General features: G+C 45.4%; 1 protein-coding gene across 1 annotated transcript in view; it reads left to right on the top strand.

Moving 5' to 3' along the window:
* Window positions 1-8,313, top strand: part of PDSS2 (decaprenyl diphosphate synthase subunit 2) — a 313,717-nt gene extending 305,404 nt beyond the window's left edge. Inside the window, exon 8 of the mRNA XM_054491948.2 lies at window positions 6,069-8,313. Within this exon, the coding sequence (XP_054347923.1) occupies window positions 6,069-6,227 (159 nt within the window). The 3' untranslated portion in view covers window positions 6,228-8,313. The remainder of the gene's footprint in view (window positions 1-6,068) is intronic.
* Window positions 8,314-16,331: the final 8,018 nt, after the last annotated feature.

Below are 16,331 nucleotides of genomic sequence, written 5' to 3'. Positions count from 1 at the left end.
AGAGGTTGCAGTGAGCCAAGAAACAGCAAACTGTTTCATACTGATCTGTTTTCATTCCCTGGACAATGCACACTTTGGCCCCCTTTGTGCCTTTGCTCATACAGTTTTCTTTCCCTACAATTTCCTTGCTACTCCCAAGCCCATATCTATTTATCAGCATTTACAAGACATCGACTGGCTGAGGTGACACACGCCTGTAATCCCAGCACTTTGGGAGGCGAGGGGCAGGAGGATCATTTGAGGCCAGGAGTTTAAAACCAGCCTGGGCAATATAGTGAGAACGTGTCTCTACAAAAAAAAATTTTTAATTAGCTGGGTGTGGTGGCAGGTCCCTGTAGTCCCAGGTACTTGGGGGCTGAGATGGGAGAATTGCTTGTGCACAGGAGGTAGAGGCTACAGTGAGCCATCGTGATCCACCACTGCACTCCAGTCTGGGTGACAGAGGAAGGCCTTTTAGAATCTCTTTCAGTTAAAGTTGATCTCTCATTTCTCTCAATAGCTGTAGTCCTACATTTGTGCCCTGGTTTTGCTGCTTTTCACAGTTTACCCTTAATTAACTCTTGTTTTTTGTGTTTTTTGTTTTTGTTTTTGTTTTGTTTGTTTGTTTGATTTTTGAGACAGTCGCACTGCAACGCCCAGGCTGGATTGCAATGGCATGACTTTGGCTCACTGTAACCTCCGCTTCCTGAGTTCAAGCAATTCTCCTGCCTCAGCCTCCCAAGTAGCTGGGACTACAGGTGCACGGCACCACACCCAGCTAATTTTTGTATTTTTAGTAGAGATGGAGTTTTACCATATCGGCCAGTCTGATCTCAAACTCCTGACCTCAAGTGATCCTCCCTCCAAGGCCTCCCAAAGTGCTGGAATTACAGGAGTGAGCCACCGCACCTGGCCATCCCTTAATTAACTCTTGATCCACAAAGCAAAGAAGGCTTATTCTACTCTTTACATATAGTAAATACTCAATTAATACTCATAAATTAAACATCTTATCTAGTCATGCAGACATTTACATACCTAAAGGTGCTAACCTAGAAGTCTAGAATAGGAGGAGAATGTTGGTCTGCCTAATATTGATTTGGAGAAGAGGTAATGAAAATAGCGGAGCTTGGCCCAGCACAGTGGCTCACGCCTGTAATCCCAGCACTTTGGGAGGCCGAGGCGGGTGGATCGCAAGGGCAGGAGATGAAGACCATCCTGGCTAACACGGTGAAACCCCGCCTCTACTAAAAAAATACAAAAAATTAGCCGGGCATGGTGGCACGTGCCTGTAGTCCCAGCTACTCGGGAGCCTGAGGCAGGAGAATCGCTTGAACCCGGGAGGCAGAGGTAGCAGTGAGCCAAGATCATGCCACTGCACTCCAGCCTGGGCAATAGAGCAAGACTCTATCTCAAAAAAAAAAAAAAAAAAGAAAAGAAAAGAAAGAAAATAGGGGAACTTGCTTTCTCTCCCTTCCTCCCTCCCTCCCTCCCTTCTTTCCTTTCTTCCTTCCTTCCTTCCTCCTTCCCTCCCTCCCTTCCGCCTCCCTCCCTCTCTCCCTCCCTCCCTCCCTCCCTCCTTCCTTCCCTTAAGACTGCTCTGATCCAAGTCCAGTTAGCTTTGAGGTTATTGTATATCAAGTCAAAATAGACTTGATCTTGGTGGGTGGGATGGCTTTCTTGGTAATGGCTAAGGGCTTAATGAAGGGAAACTAAGTCATCTGAGCATCTATTGTGATTTAGGCACTATCAGGCACTCTGTGCAGTGTTATGTAGTCCCCCCAGCAGTCTGACAAGGGACTTATATTATCCCCACTTAGAACTGAGAACAGTTAAGGCCGGGCACAGTGGCTCACACCTGTAATCCCAGCACTTTGGGAGGCTGAGGTGGGCAGATCACCTGAGGTCAGGAGTTCGAGACCAGCCTGACCAATGTAGTGAAACCCTGTCTCTACTAAAAATATAAAAATTGACTGGGTGTGGCAGTGGGCACCTGTAATCCCAACTACTTGGGAGGCTGAGACAAGAGAATTGCTTGAACCCGGGAGGTGGAGGTTTCAGTGAGTCGAGATTGCACCATTGCACTCCAGTCCAGGTGACAAGAGTGAATCTCCATCTCAAAGGAAAAAAAAAAAAAGAAGAAAACAGTTAAATGGTTTCTGTAAGATTATAAAGCTAGGATAGGAGTTTGAATCTGGCTGCCTCTGATACCCAGCACCATTTTAGTGCCTTTGCGCATTCAGTGATTGGCAAGAGACCAAGGAAACCTGGGCTAGAACAGTTCCCAAAGGCTATATGCAGTGTGGAAATATCTGTGGAGTGCTGGGAATCTGATGGAGTTTAGTATTAAGTGCCACTGGACAAGGCATTAGAAAACCTGGCCTCTGGCTGGGCACAGTGGCTCACGCCTGTAACCCCAGCACTTTGGGAGACCGAGGTGAGCAGATCACCTGAGGTCGGGAGTTAGAGACCAGCCTGGCCAAGATGGTGAAACCCCATCTCCACTAAAAATAAAAAAATTAGCCAGGTGTAGTGGCAGGCGCCTGTAATCCCAGTTACTTGGGAGGCTGAGGCAGAGAACTGCTTGAACCCGAGAGGTGGAGGTTGCAGTGAGCCACGATCGCGCCACTGCACTCCAGCCTGGGCAACAGAGTAAGACTCCATCTCGAAAAAAAGAAGAGAAAGAAAACCTGGCCTCTGATCTCTACTCTGCCTGCCTCCATCTGTGATCTTGAATCAGAGTTTCTCTGGACCTCTGTTCTCTTGACTGTATAATTAGAGGAATATATCAGCTTATTTATTTTATTCATTCATGTTTCATGCATTATACAGTAAGGACCTTGAAGTCTCATGAAGTCATAGATAAGTGAACGGAGAATTAAAATACAACACCAAGTTGGGTGCAGTAGCTCATGCCTGTAATCCCAGCACTTTGGGAGGCCAAGGCAGGCAGATCACGAAGTCAGGAGTTCGAGACCAGCCTGACCAACATGGTGAAACCCTGTCTCTACTAAAAATACAAAAAAATTAGCCAGATGTGGTGGTGGGCACCTGTAATCTCAGCTACTTGGGAGGCTGAGGCAGGAGAATGGCTTGAACCTGGGAGACAGAGGTCCAGTGAGTCGAGATCACGCCATTGCACTCCAGCCTGGGTGATAGAGGGAAACTAAAAAAAAAAAAAAAAAACCCTAAAACAATACACTACTCCAGATGTGCACAGCGGGTACTCCAGGTACCCAGAGGAAGAGGGGCAACTAGCTCCTTAGGGCCATCATCCTAGCTGAGTGCATTCCACCCAGGTGGAATTTGGGGATCTTGTTGGGGTGGGGGAGGACAGCCCCAGGGGGAGATGGTAGATCAGGTTACCTCTGAGAACTGCAGTTGGTTCCCCTATAATTAAAGGAGAGAAGGTTTGGGAGGCTGAGGCAGGAGGATCTCTTGAGCCCAGGAGTTTGAGATTAGCTTGGGCAATATAGTGAGACTTCATCTCTACAAAAAGTTTTTAAAATTAAACAAGCATGGTGGTGCATGCCTGTCATCCCAGCTACCCGGGTGGCTGAGGTGGAAAGATCACTTGAGCCGGGGAACTGGAAGTTGCAGTGAGCCAAGATCACACCACTGCACTCCAGCCTGGGTGACAGAGCGAGACCCTGTCTCAAAAAATACATAAATAAAGGAGGAAATAAATAAATAAATAAAAGAGGAAAAGGGGGGAAAAGTGAGGCCAAGCAAGAGCTAGCTTGGCAAGGGACTTAAATGCCTCATGAAAGAGCTTAGACTTTTCTCTTAAGGCTATTGGAAGCGTTTAAGCAAGATTGTCTTTGCATTTTATTAAGATCTCCTTGGCAGCATAGTAGGTGGAGTCCAGGGGTGCAAAACTGGTGGTGGGAAGACTCTTTAGGAAGTGATTGCAAAAACTAACTGAGGTGAGAGATGATGATAGCCTGAACTAATGTAGTGGCAATGGGAATAAGAAGTAGAGGATAAACTTGAGAGCTCTGAAGAGATAGAAAGACTAGGATTCATTGTTATCAGTCAAAATGGCTACAGATAATCTCACAACCTCGGCTGCCACAGGTGGGCGAGGCACTGTGGTGCTTATTACAGTCACTCAGGGATCCAGGCCAAGGAGCATCTCCAGTGTGGGCTGGTAGCTGTGCAAGAGGGAAAGCTCTATAGGGACTCACAGGACAGTTAAATGCTGCAGCCCCAAAGTGGCATCCCTCATTCACAACTCATAGACCAGAACTTGTCACCTGGCTACACCCAATCTCTGGGAGCCAGAAAGTTCAGTTGTGAATGGGCAACCCTCAGATTGCCCCTGTGCCTAACCGGATGTGGGGAATGAAGACGTCTGGGTTTCTGACTTACAGAATTAGCCGGACATGGCCAGGCACGGTGGCTCACGCCTGTAATCCCAGCACTTTGGGAGGCCGAGGTGGGCGGATCACAGGGTCAGGAGATCGAGACCATCCTGGCTAACATGGTGAAACCCTGTCTCTACTAAAAATACAAAAAATTAGCCGGGTGTGGTGGTGGGTGCCTGTAGTCCCAGCTACTCAGGAGGCTGAGGCAGGAGAATGGTGTTAACCCAGAAGGCAGAGCTTGCAGTGAGCCGAGATGGCTGCACTCCAGCCTGGGTGACAGAGCGAGACTCAAAAAACAAACAAACAAAAAAAAGTAGCATTCAGGCCGGGCACAGTGGCTTACGCCTCTAATCCTAGCATTTTGGAAGGCTGAGGCAGGCGGATTGCCTGAGGTCTGGAGATGGAGACCAGCCTGGCCAACATAGCAAAACCCCGTCTCTACCAAAAATACAAAAATTAGCTAGGTGTGGTGGCAGGTGCCTGTAATCCCAGCTACTCAAGTGGCTGAGGCAGGAGAATTGCTTGAATCTGGGAGGCGGAGGTTGCAATGAGACAAGAGCACGCCACTGCACTCCAGCCTGGACGACAGAGCAAAACTTTGTCTCAAAAAAAAAAAAAAAAAAAAAAAAAAAAGGCCAGGCAAGGTGGCTCATGCCTGTAATCCTAGCTCTTTGGGAGGCCAAGGCAGGGGGATCACGAGGTCAAGAGATCCAGACCAGCCTGGCCAACATGGCGAAACCCCTTCTCTACCAAAAATACAAAAATTACCTGGGCGTGGTGGTGCACACCTGTAGTCCCAGCTACTTAGGAGGCTGAGGCAGGATAATCGCTTGAACCCAGGAGGCAAAGGTTGCTGTGAGCCAAGATTGTGCCACTGCACTCCAGCCTGGCAACAGAGTGAGACTCTGTCTCAAAAAAAAAAGTAGCATTCAGATCTAATACTAAGTGTCTTTCTTGAATTTTCATATGGACTATTGTGTCAACATATGGTGTTAAAAAAAAAGTTATTAACTAAGATATTAGTGAAGCCTTCCTCACATAAGAATATCAGGCAGCTGACCAGGTGCGGTAGCTCACACCTGTAATCCCAGCACTTTGGGCAGCCTAGGCAGGTGGATCACTTGAGGTCAGGAGTTCGAGACCAGCCTGGCCAACATGGCAAAACGCTGTCTCTACTAAAAAATACAAAAATTAGCTGGGTGTGGTGGCACATGCCTGTAGTCCCAGCTACTTGGGAGGCTGCGGCAGGAGAATTGCTTGAACCCAGGAGGTGGAGGTTGCAGTGAGCCGAGATCGCACCACTGCACTCCATCCTGGGCGACAGAGCGAGACTCCATCTCTTAAAAAAAAAAAATAAGGGAAGAATATCAGGCTGCTGAATTCAAAATGCCAGAGATGTAAATGCCCTCCACCTTCTTACTGCCATCCCCCAGCATGGCACATTTCACGATATTAAGGGATGGGAGTCAGGAGGAGGTGTAATTAGGCTGATTGGAACCTATTGTGCTGCTCTGGAGCACAGACACCAAGCAGCCTTAGGGAATGAGTGCCTCAAGATCACTGGGAAATGATGTCCTCTTTTCCAGAAAATAACGTAGCAGAAATACTCAATCTATACTATTTCTCCCTTTCTTTGTTTTCCATCTCCCCTCCCCAGTTTAATTGTGGTGCTTACTGTGTACCTTTAAAACTGACTTTTATCATGCATTTGTTTCTTAACAGTTGCGAGAAAGAATCAAAGCTGGCAAAGGTGTGACTTCAGCTATTGACCTGTGTCGTTACCATGGAAACAAGGCACTGGAGGCCCTGGAGAGCTTTCCTCCCTCGGAGGCCAGATCTGCTTTAGAAAACATTGTGTTTGCTGTGACCAGATTTTCATGACATCAAATTAAAAAGACACTATTGTTAGTTAGCTGAAAATCCTAGGGAATGAGGTTGATTGGGAGAGCTTTCACGATGTGTTAATGACTTTTAAAACATATGCATTTTTCCTTCCTTTTATCACATTGCTAAATGAGTTCTGCTTTCTTTTTGGAACTGCTACAAACAAAATTAGAAGAAAAAAAGGTCAAGCAGTTTTCACTTGTCACGCCAGAAGCACACTTGAGGCTGCAGTCGCAGAAATAATTAATGAGATTCGCTCCTGTGACCTCAGCAAATGGACAGGAAATAAGTCCTTATTGATTGGACCGAGCCAGGGATGGCGCCAGGGCGGTGGCCTGTGGTTTTTCCTGCTAGAGAGGACAAAGCAATTTGGAAGCTGCAGGTGTCAAGAGAAACGCTCTCAATACCAACCAGGGAGGATTGTCTAATCAAAAACTAGTGACCAATTTGTCATATGGAGAGTAGTTCAATGGATTAGGAAAAATATGTTTTATTTGTTGGCTTGCAATTATGTCTCTGGATTTTTTTTTTTTTTTTTTTTTTTTTTTTTTAGATGGAGTTTTGCTCTTGTTGCCCAGGCTGGAGTGCAATGGTGCAGTTTTGGCTCACTGCAACCTCCGCCTCCTGGGTTCAAGTGATTCTCCTGCCTCAGCCTCCCGAGTAGCTGGAATTACAGGCACCTGCCACCACGCCTGGCTAATTTTGTATTTTTAGTAGAGATGGGGTTTCACCATGTTAGTCAAGCTAGTCTCGAACTTGTGACCTCAGGTGATCCGTCCGCCTCAGCCTCCCAAAGTGCTGGGATTACAGGCTTGAGCCACTGCACCTGGCCTCATGTCTCTGGATTTATAATGCAGTATGAATATACTTTGTGCTTTATGGTTTTTATAATGTCTTTTTGGAGACATTGCTGAAAAGTTGCCAAATACTTGAAGTAGGAGATTAAAATGTTATCAAATGTTAAATTGGTTATATTAGGAATAGTCTGTTTTTCTTTCTTGAAGATCAGTTTTTTTTTTTCAAACACATTTCAAAGAACCAATTTTTTTTTTTTTTTAAGGAAAAAGGAGCTTTTTTCAAGTGAAATGTATTCATTTGTAATACTTTGGTTTAAGGAATACTTTAATTTTTACGAGTTTCAGAAACAGAATTTTTGTACTAGAGAATTCATTGGTGAGAGTGTTCTTTTAACCTCAGAATATCAAATTTTGGTCTTGAACCACAGACATCCAATTACAGAAAGAATATAAGCAATCTGACAGACCTGCAATCGGACACTGTCTCTGTGTGGTTCATAGGAGATGATTTTTGAGGTTTGCACTCATGCAATTTGAGACCACCGTTGACAAGAAGGCTGAGTTTACATAAATGATCTAGATTGAAACTCAGCTACCTTTCTTCCTCATGTGGTGTAATTACAGCCCTATCTGGAGACAGCGAACACAGCAAACAGATTTTATTACCTAGTTCACTCAAACACTACATGAAGTTATTTTAGTTAAAGCCCTCCCCCAAAAGTTATAAAACCATTTTATCAGGGCCCAACATGTGGCGTGCAATGAAGAGAAAATGTAAAGCTACAGAGGTATTTTATAATACAATAAATGTATTGTATTATAAAATATTTTAAGTGTACTCGAAATATCGTAATTGTACAGTTCATGCCACTATAATTTAAGGCCTATAGATTTAGCTTAAGAGAACACTCTTCTGTTTGAAATGCCTTCTCTCACTGAAATTGGCTTAATTAGTAACCATGGATAAGATGCTTTGGATCAGACTAGGTTTTAATCATTAACTTCCACAAAGAAGAGTCATGCTTTGTGTTAGGTGTGCTGGTTGGATGTGCAGGAACTTCAGCAAGCAGTAGGTTTTACTAAGAAGATGGTCAGGCACTGCAGGGCACCAGGCAGGATCCTAGGGCGCCTCTCATTCTGCGTTAGCATCTGGTTTGCTGTATGACCTTGCACAAGTCACTTCTTTCTGAGCCTCAATTTTCTCATCTGTAAAATGAGATTCAAAAGTTGACCTGAAAGTCAAGTGTGAAAAAAAAAAAAAGAGATTAAACAAGATAATTATGAAATTCTTTCCAGGTTTGTTTTATTTTCTGAAAGTTTACTATTCTTGACTGTCTAAATAGCAAAGATGCTGTGTGAGGTTCAGGGAGGAGGGAAGGTGAAACCCAAAGAGAGGCCCTGAAGGAATGCAGAGAGCTTAATGGCAAGCTTCCTGCCAAGCTGCCTCTGCATGACCTAAAGGATTCCAGCTCTCCTATGTGACATGTAACCCTGGACTTCTCTGTCTCAACACTTGCCTTGCTGCTTTCTTCGGGACCTTTCCTACCTCCCTGTCATCTTCCCAGCTGCTCTCGTGTCCTTTATCCCATCTCCCGTACCTTGCCATCCTGACTCCCTGGCACCTGGATCCCTGGGAGCAGTAGCCCCCTGCTGCCTGTTGAGTGACAGAGCACTGCCTCCTCCACAGGGGTGGCTGGCCTCCTTCCTCAGGCCCCACTTAGCAGAATTCTCACTTCCTCAGCATCATGGCAGGCTTTTACAGAACCTAACAAGTTGGCTAGTTCACTCCAAAATACTCTAAGACCAACAGCCTTTCTCCCTGCCCCTTCTTCAGGAATGTTTATTTCTTAGCACATATGAAGTTCTTATAGTTTCAGACAATCTCTAAGAAGAAATTTGGGGCACTGAAACATTCCTCAATCACACCTCTCAGCCTGCTGCTGCCTGGGTGTGGCTAATGGAGGCAGTTAGTAGAATTAATGGCTCTAGAATGTGTTCTTGGCCCCTCTCAAGCTTTCCCCATCCCCAGTTACCTGCTAGAGGGAAGAATTCATTCATTAGCCATTGTCCTGCTTTCCTCTGCCTAGTACCCCCCAAATTGCCAGTTGGCTCCTGCAAACCTCACTCGCTACTCACTCCAGGCCCATGAACTCTCCTCCCTGTTCATTTCTTCTTTGTTAAGCATACTTGGCCAGGCGCAGTGGCTCATGCCTGTAATCCCAGCACTTTGGGAGGCTGAGGCGGACAGATCACCTGAGGTCGGGTGTTTGAGGCCAGCCTGACCAACATGGAGAAACCTCATCTCTACTAAAAATACAAAATTAGCTGGGCATGGTGGCGCACGCCTGTAATCCCAGCTACTCTGGAGGCTGAGGCAGGAGAATCTCTTGAACCCGGGAGGCAGAGGTTGTGATGAGCCGAGATTGCGCCATTACTCTCTAGCCTGGGCAACAAGAGCGCAACTTCATCTCAAAAAAAAAAGTATACTAAAGGCTACATTAGTGCAGGCTTCCATGTCCCAGGCACTCTGTAGGGGCCTTAAATATACTCACTTGTTTTAACCCCCACAAACACTCTTGGGAGTAGGTGTTATCCCCCTATTTACAGATGCAGAAGCTGGCAGAGAAAATTACCTCTGATTGACTGGCTTGTCCTCCCACCGCACCTCCCACATGAGGGTCTCCAAGTAGTGCCTCTTTCTTTTTTTTTTTTTTTTTTTGGCTTTTAAAAAGAAAAAAACAACATTTTTTTTTTCAAAGATTTCAAGCCTGTTGCCTCCTGTCTCCTTCATGTCTCTATTCTTGAATCTTCAGTGTCTCTTCTGCTGGCTGTGAATGTGTTCAGTTCTCCTTGTACCTAAAATAAAACTTCTTACTTCACCCTGTTTATCCTTCCACCTTCATTTTTTCCCCCAGCTTTACCAGCAAACCTTCTTACAGTCTACTAACTCCTTACCTCCTACAATCAGTCATTCACTAGCAGGTCCCCATTATCTAAATCAGTACCACACTTTAGGTACTCAAAGAATACTTGCTGAACAAATGCATCAGGCCTCTTGCTGCGCTGCTCTACTGAGATGGATTCTTAAAAGTTCACAGCTGCCAGGCATGGTGGCTCACGCCTGTAATCCCAGCACTTTGGGAAGCTGAGGCAGGCGGATCACATGAGCTCAGGAGTTCGAGACCAACCTGACCAACATGGTGAAACCTTGTCTCTACTAAAAATACAAAATTAGCCAGGCATGGTGGCTCATACCTGTAATCCCAGCTACTTGGGAGGCTGAGGCAGGAGAATGGCTGGAACCTGGGAGGCGGAGGTTGCAGTAAGCCAAGATCAGGCCATTGCACTATAGCCTAGGCAACAAGGACAAAACTCCATTGCAAAAAACAAAAAAAAAAATTCACTGCTGGTGTCCTCACTGGAATTTGTGAGCAGCTCTAGTGGTGGCCCTGCACTCTGCCCTGCACTTGCTGTAGCATTTCATGTTGCAGCCTGCCCCTGGGTGCCCGTGACCACCTCAGTTCAGAGTCTTCTTTTTTTTTTTCTTTTTGAGATGGAGTCTTGCTCTGTCGCCCAGGCTGGAGTGCAGTGGCACAATCTTGGCTTACTGCAACCTCCGTTTCCTGGGTTCAAGCAATTCTCCTACCTCTGCCTCCCAAGTAGCTGGGATTACAGGCACCTGCCACCACGCCCAGCTAACTTTTGCATTTTTAGTAGAGATGGGGTTCACCATGTTGGCCAGGCTGGTCTCAAACTCCTGACCTCAGGCGATCTGCCTGCCTTGGCCTCCCAAAGTGCTGGCATTACAGGCGTGAGCCACCGTGCCCGGCCAGTTCAGAGTCTTCTTCTCTTCTCTGACTACTCTTTCTTATTCCCACCCCTAGAGCCATACTTTTCTAAACATTTCAATTCTGTCTCCCCAGAAACAGTTTGACAAAGCAGTTTCCTGGCCCACTAAGTCCTCTTCTTTTAAATTTTCCAACTAAGAAAAATTGTTCTCTGACATAAGAACAATATCGGGCCGGGCGCGGTGGCTCACACCTGTAATCCCAGCACTTTGGGAGGCCGAGGCACGTGGATCACGAGGTCAGGAGTACAAGACCAGCCTGGCCAATATGGTGAAACCCGGCCTCTACTAAAAATATAAAAAATTGGCCAGGCACAGTGGCGCGGCAGGCCACTCGGGAGGCTGAGGCAGGAGACTCGCTGGAACCCAGGAGGCAGAGGTTGCAGTGAGCAGAGATCACACCACTGCACTCCAGCCTGGGCTAAAGAGTGAGACTCCTCTCAAAAAAAAAAAGAAAGAACAGCCGGGCGCAGTGGCTCACACCTGTAATCCCAGCACTTTGGGAGGCCGAGATGAGCAGATCATGAGGTCAGGAGATCAAGACCATCCTGGCTAACACGGCGAAACCCCAGGCTGGAATGCAGCGGTGCGATCTCGGCTCACTGCAAGCTCTGCCTCCCGGGTTCACGCCATTCTCCTGCCTCAGCCTCCCAAGTAGCTGGGACTACAGGGAGGCTGAGGCATGGCTAATTTTTTGTATTTTGTTTAGTAGAGACGGGGTTTCTCGGTGTTAGCCAGGATGGTCTTGATCTCCTGACCTCGTGATCCACCAGCCTCAGCCTCCCAAAGCCACCGCGCCCGGCCAATCTTGTGTATTTTACTTGATAACACCAAATTCTCTTGAGTTATCTTGCTTATATAATGTGGCTATCCAGTCACACCTAAAAACAAATGATCAATGACATTGTTTGCCTGGTCCAGGGTTTCATTCTCCAGTGTTTGTAACTTTATCTTATCTATGACAATATTATTCTGTGGCCCAAGATGTGGGTGACACCTACAAACTTGGCCTAAAAGACGTATACATTAATGCAAAATGTTCCAAAAAGATATAGGACTTTTTTCTGGTCACATCGAACTCCAGTAACCAGAAAGTAACCTGAATAATCCTCAATAATCTCCTTTCAAAACTTGACAAATGGCTATACTAAAGGTGTTTTTAAATAAGCAGGTTTTAGGCCAGGCGCGATGGCTCATGCCTGTAATCCCAGCACTTTGGGAGGCCAAGGCGGGCGGATCGCCTGAGGTCAGGAGTTTGAGATCTACCAGGCCAACATGGTGAAACCCCGTCTCTACTAAAAATACAAAAATTACCAGGCGTGGTGGTGCGTGCCTGTAGTCCCAGCTACTTGGGAGGCTGAGGCAGGAGAATCGCTTGAACCCAGAGGTGGAGGTTGCAGTGAGCTGAGATCGTGCCACTGCACTCCAGCCTGGGTGACAAAGCGAGACTCTGTCTCAAAAAAATAGATAAATAAAATAAACAAGCAGGCTTGAGAGCTTGTGGTTTTTGTTTTTTGAGTTTTCTTATGATATCCTTTTTTAATTTGGATAAAATGTACATATAAATTTACCTTTTTTTTTTTTTTTCTGAGACAGAGTTTCACTCTTGTTGCCCAGGCTGGAGTGCAATGGTGCGATCTCGGCTCACTGCAACCTCCACCTCCTGGGTTCAAGCGATTCTTCTGCCTCAGCCTCCCGAGTAGCTGGGATTATAGGAATGCACCACCAAGCCAGATTTACCATTTTTAAGTGTACAGTTTAGTGGGAATAAATACATTTATATTGTTTTCCACCTTTATCCTTTCTTTCCCCCCTAAGGGGAACTTGTGTTTAGTCAACAAAATTGCAGCCAAAGTGTTGTTGCCCAGGCTGGGGTGCAATGGTATGATCTCAGCTCACTGCAACCTCTGTCTCCTGGGTTCAAGAGATTCCCCTGCCTCAGCCACCCGAGTAGCTGGGATTACAGGCATGTGCCACCACGCCTGGCTAATTTTTTTTTATCTTTAGTAGAGAGATTGTTTCACCATGTTGACCAGGCTGGTCTCGAACTCCTGACCTCGTGATCCACCCACCTCGGCCTCCCAAAGTGCTAGGATTACAGGCGTGAGCCACTGTGCCCGGCCACTTTTTTTTTTTTTTTTTTTTTTTGAGACTCCAGCCAATCAGCAGGTTCATCACTAATAAGGAGAACCTTGCTTTTCAGAAAACTCTTTTCAGACTCCTTCCTGGAGTTCTTAGTTTTAGGAAGATCCTTTCTTGCCTATTCATTTGTTTTCACACTTTGAAATCCTGTTGTTATGACTAATAGAAACTCCAAGAATTGTCTTTAGAATCTGTAAGGACTTCTTCTCAATCTGGAGAAGGCTTGCCACACCTTCACCAAAGCAGTCAGTGATCAATTTGTTGGCTTGTTTTTAATTCATTTGATATAACTGAATAACTTCAGAGTAGCTAGAAGTACAAGCACAAACCACCCTGCCCAGCTAATTTTTTTATTTTTAGTTTTTTGTAGAGACAAGGTCTCACTTTGTTGCCCAGGCTAGTCTTGAACTCCTGGCTTCAAGCAATCCTCCTGCCTCAGCTTCCCAAAGCAGTGGGATTATAGCCATGAGCCACTGGGCCCTGCCAACATTGTAATTTATTATTATTATTATTATTATTATTATTAATTTGAGACATACTCTCACTTTGTCACCTAGGCTGGAGTGCAGTGGCACAATCTCAGCTCACTGCAACCTCCGCCTCCCAGGTTCAAGCGATTCTCATGTCTCAGCCTCCCAAGTAACTGGGATTACAGGTGTGTGCCACCACGCCTGGCTAATTTTTTTTTTTTTTAGTAGAGACAGGGTTTCACCATGTTGGTCAGGCTGGTCTCGAAGTCCTGACCTCAAATGATCCTTCCGCCTCAGCCTCCCAAAATGCCGGGATTACAGGCGTGAGCCACCATACCCAGCCTGTAATTTATTTTTATTTTTATTTTTGAGATGAAGTCTTGCTCTGTCACCCAGGCTGGAGTGCACTGCCAGGGTCGTGGCTCACTGCAACCTCCGCCTCCCAGGTTCAAGTGATTCTCCTGTCTCAGCCTCCTGAGTAGCTAGGATTACAGGTACGAGTCACCACAACTGCCTAATTTTTTTGTATTTTTAGTAGAGACAGAGTTTCACCATGTTGGCCAGGCTCATCTAAAACTCCTGACCTCAAGCTATCCTCCCACCTCCACCTCCCAAAGTGCTGGGATTACAGGCAGGAGCCACCCCGCCTGGCCTACCCAACATTGTCATTTTCTTTTTTAATGATAAAGGCTTGAATAGAGGGGCACATTTTATTATTATTAATAGTTTCCATTATTGTTATGTTTTATTAATAATAAAGTTGTTTGTACTGTCTTTTAAAAACACAAAGCACTCTAACAAGATAATCATTTACCTCTTTCTCTTCTCCCACCTTCAGTCCTGATCCCTTCTCATATTAACTGTTTTATTCTTTCAGAATGGGTCCTGGCTTTCCATTAGGGAGATTACAGACTTCCAAAGGTGACTTAACAAGAGGTGTCACCTGGTAAGAGGCCAGAACTGATAGTGGAATGTACCCCTCCTTTAGCTCACCCCACCTTGCATCGGAGCTCTGAAGGGCTATAGGTTTAAGGCCACTACAGATAGAATATTCCTAACTTAAATCCACTGGCGTATATAGAGTATGACCAATTTGTTGTGAGCTTCCTAATTTCTAGTTATTTATGCAGTTCTATACCATGATTTCTTTTCCTTTCTTCCTATTTTTTTGAAGATTAGAATTGCTTTAATTGCATTATTTTTAAAAAATAGCTGTATTAGGGCCGGGCACGGTGGCTCACGCCTGTAATCCCAGCACTTTGAGAGGCCAAGGCAGGAGGATCACGAGGTCAGGAGATCGAGACCATCCTGGCTAACATGGTGTAACCCTATCTCTACTAAAAAATACAAAAAAATTAGCTGGGAGTGGTGGTGGGTGCCTGTAGTCCCAGCTACTCAGGAGGCTGAGGCAGGAGAATGGCGTGAACCCGGGAGGTGGAGCTTGCAGTGAGCCGAGATTGCACCACTGCACTCCAGCCTGGGCAACACAGCAAGACTCCATCTCAAAAAAAAAAAAAAAAAATAGCTGTATTGAAATATAATTTACACACCATAAAATTCACCTATTTTAATTGTACCATTCAATGATGTTTTGGTAAATTTACAAAGTTGTGCAAGTATCACCACAATCCAGTTTAAAAACAAAACGAGACCAGGCACGGTGGCTCACGCCTGTAATTCCAGCACTTTAGGAGGCCTAGATGGGAGGATCACTTGGGCTCAGGAGTTCAAGACCAGCTTGGGCAACATAGTGAGACCCCAACTCTTAAAAAAAAAAAAAAAAATTAAAAAAAAAAAAAGATCCTTTGTGTCCATTTGTAGTCAACCCCTACTCCCATCTTTAATTCTGTTCAGCCACCAATCTACCCTCTGTCTCTATAGATTTTCCTTTTCCAGACATTATCTATAAATAGAATTATAGAATACGTAGTGTTTTGCATTTAGTTTTCTATCACTTAGCATAATGTATTTGAGTTTTATCCACGTTGTCGCATGTGTCATTATTTCCTCCCTTTTTATTGCTAAGTAGTATTCCATTGTATGGATATAAGACATATTGGCCAGTTGATTCGCATGTGGATTGCTTCTTTTACCTATTCTGAATAATGGGAACATTCAAGTATAAGTCTTTGTGCAGACAAATGTTTTTATTTTTCTTGGGTAGATCTCCAGGAGTAAGATTGCTGGGTCACATGATACATTTATGTTTAATGTTTTAGAAATTGCCCATTGTCCGACCAGGCGTGCTGGATCACTTAAGGTCAGGAGTTCAAAACCAGCCCTGCCAACATGGTGAAACCCCATCTCTACTAAAAATACAAAAATTAGCCAGGCATGGTGGCACATGCCTATAATCCCAGCTACTCAGGAGGCTGAGGCAGAAGAATCACTTGAAACCGGGAGGCAGAGTTGCAGTGAGCCGAGATCATGCCACCACACTCCAGCCTGAGCGACAGAGTGAATCCCTGTCTCAAAAAAAAAAAAAAGCCCAGGTGCGGTGGCTCACGCCTGTAATCTCAACACATTGGGAGGCTGAGGCAGGAGGATCACTTGAGGTCAGGAGTTTGAGACCAGCCTGACCAACACAGTGAAACCTGGTCTCTACTAAAATACAAAAATTAGCCAGACCTGGTGGTGCACACCTGTAATCCCAGCTACTCTGGAGGCTGAGGCTGAGGCACTCCTACCTGGGCGACAGAGCAAGACTCCGTCTCAAAAAAAAAAAAAAAACAAAGAAGAAGAAAGAAATAATACAGTACTCCTTTTTTTTTTTTTTTTTTTGAGACGGAGTCTTGCCCTTTCGTCAGGCTGGAGTGCAGTGGCGCCATCTCGGCTCACTGCAACC

The sequence above is a fragment of the Pongo pygmaeus genome, chromosome 5, assembly GCF_028885625.2.
Source record: "Pongo pygmaeus isolate AG05252 chromosome 5, NHGRI_mPonPyg2-v2.0_pri, whole genome shotgun sequence".
NCBI lineage: Eukaryota > Metazoa > Chordata > Mammalia > Primates > Hominidae > Pongo > Pongo pygmaeus.
Note: the sequence above shows the minus strand (reverse complement) of the source record. Positions and strands in the feature narration are given on the sequence as shown.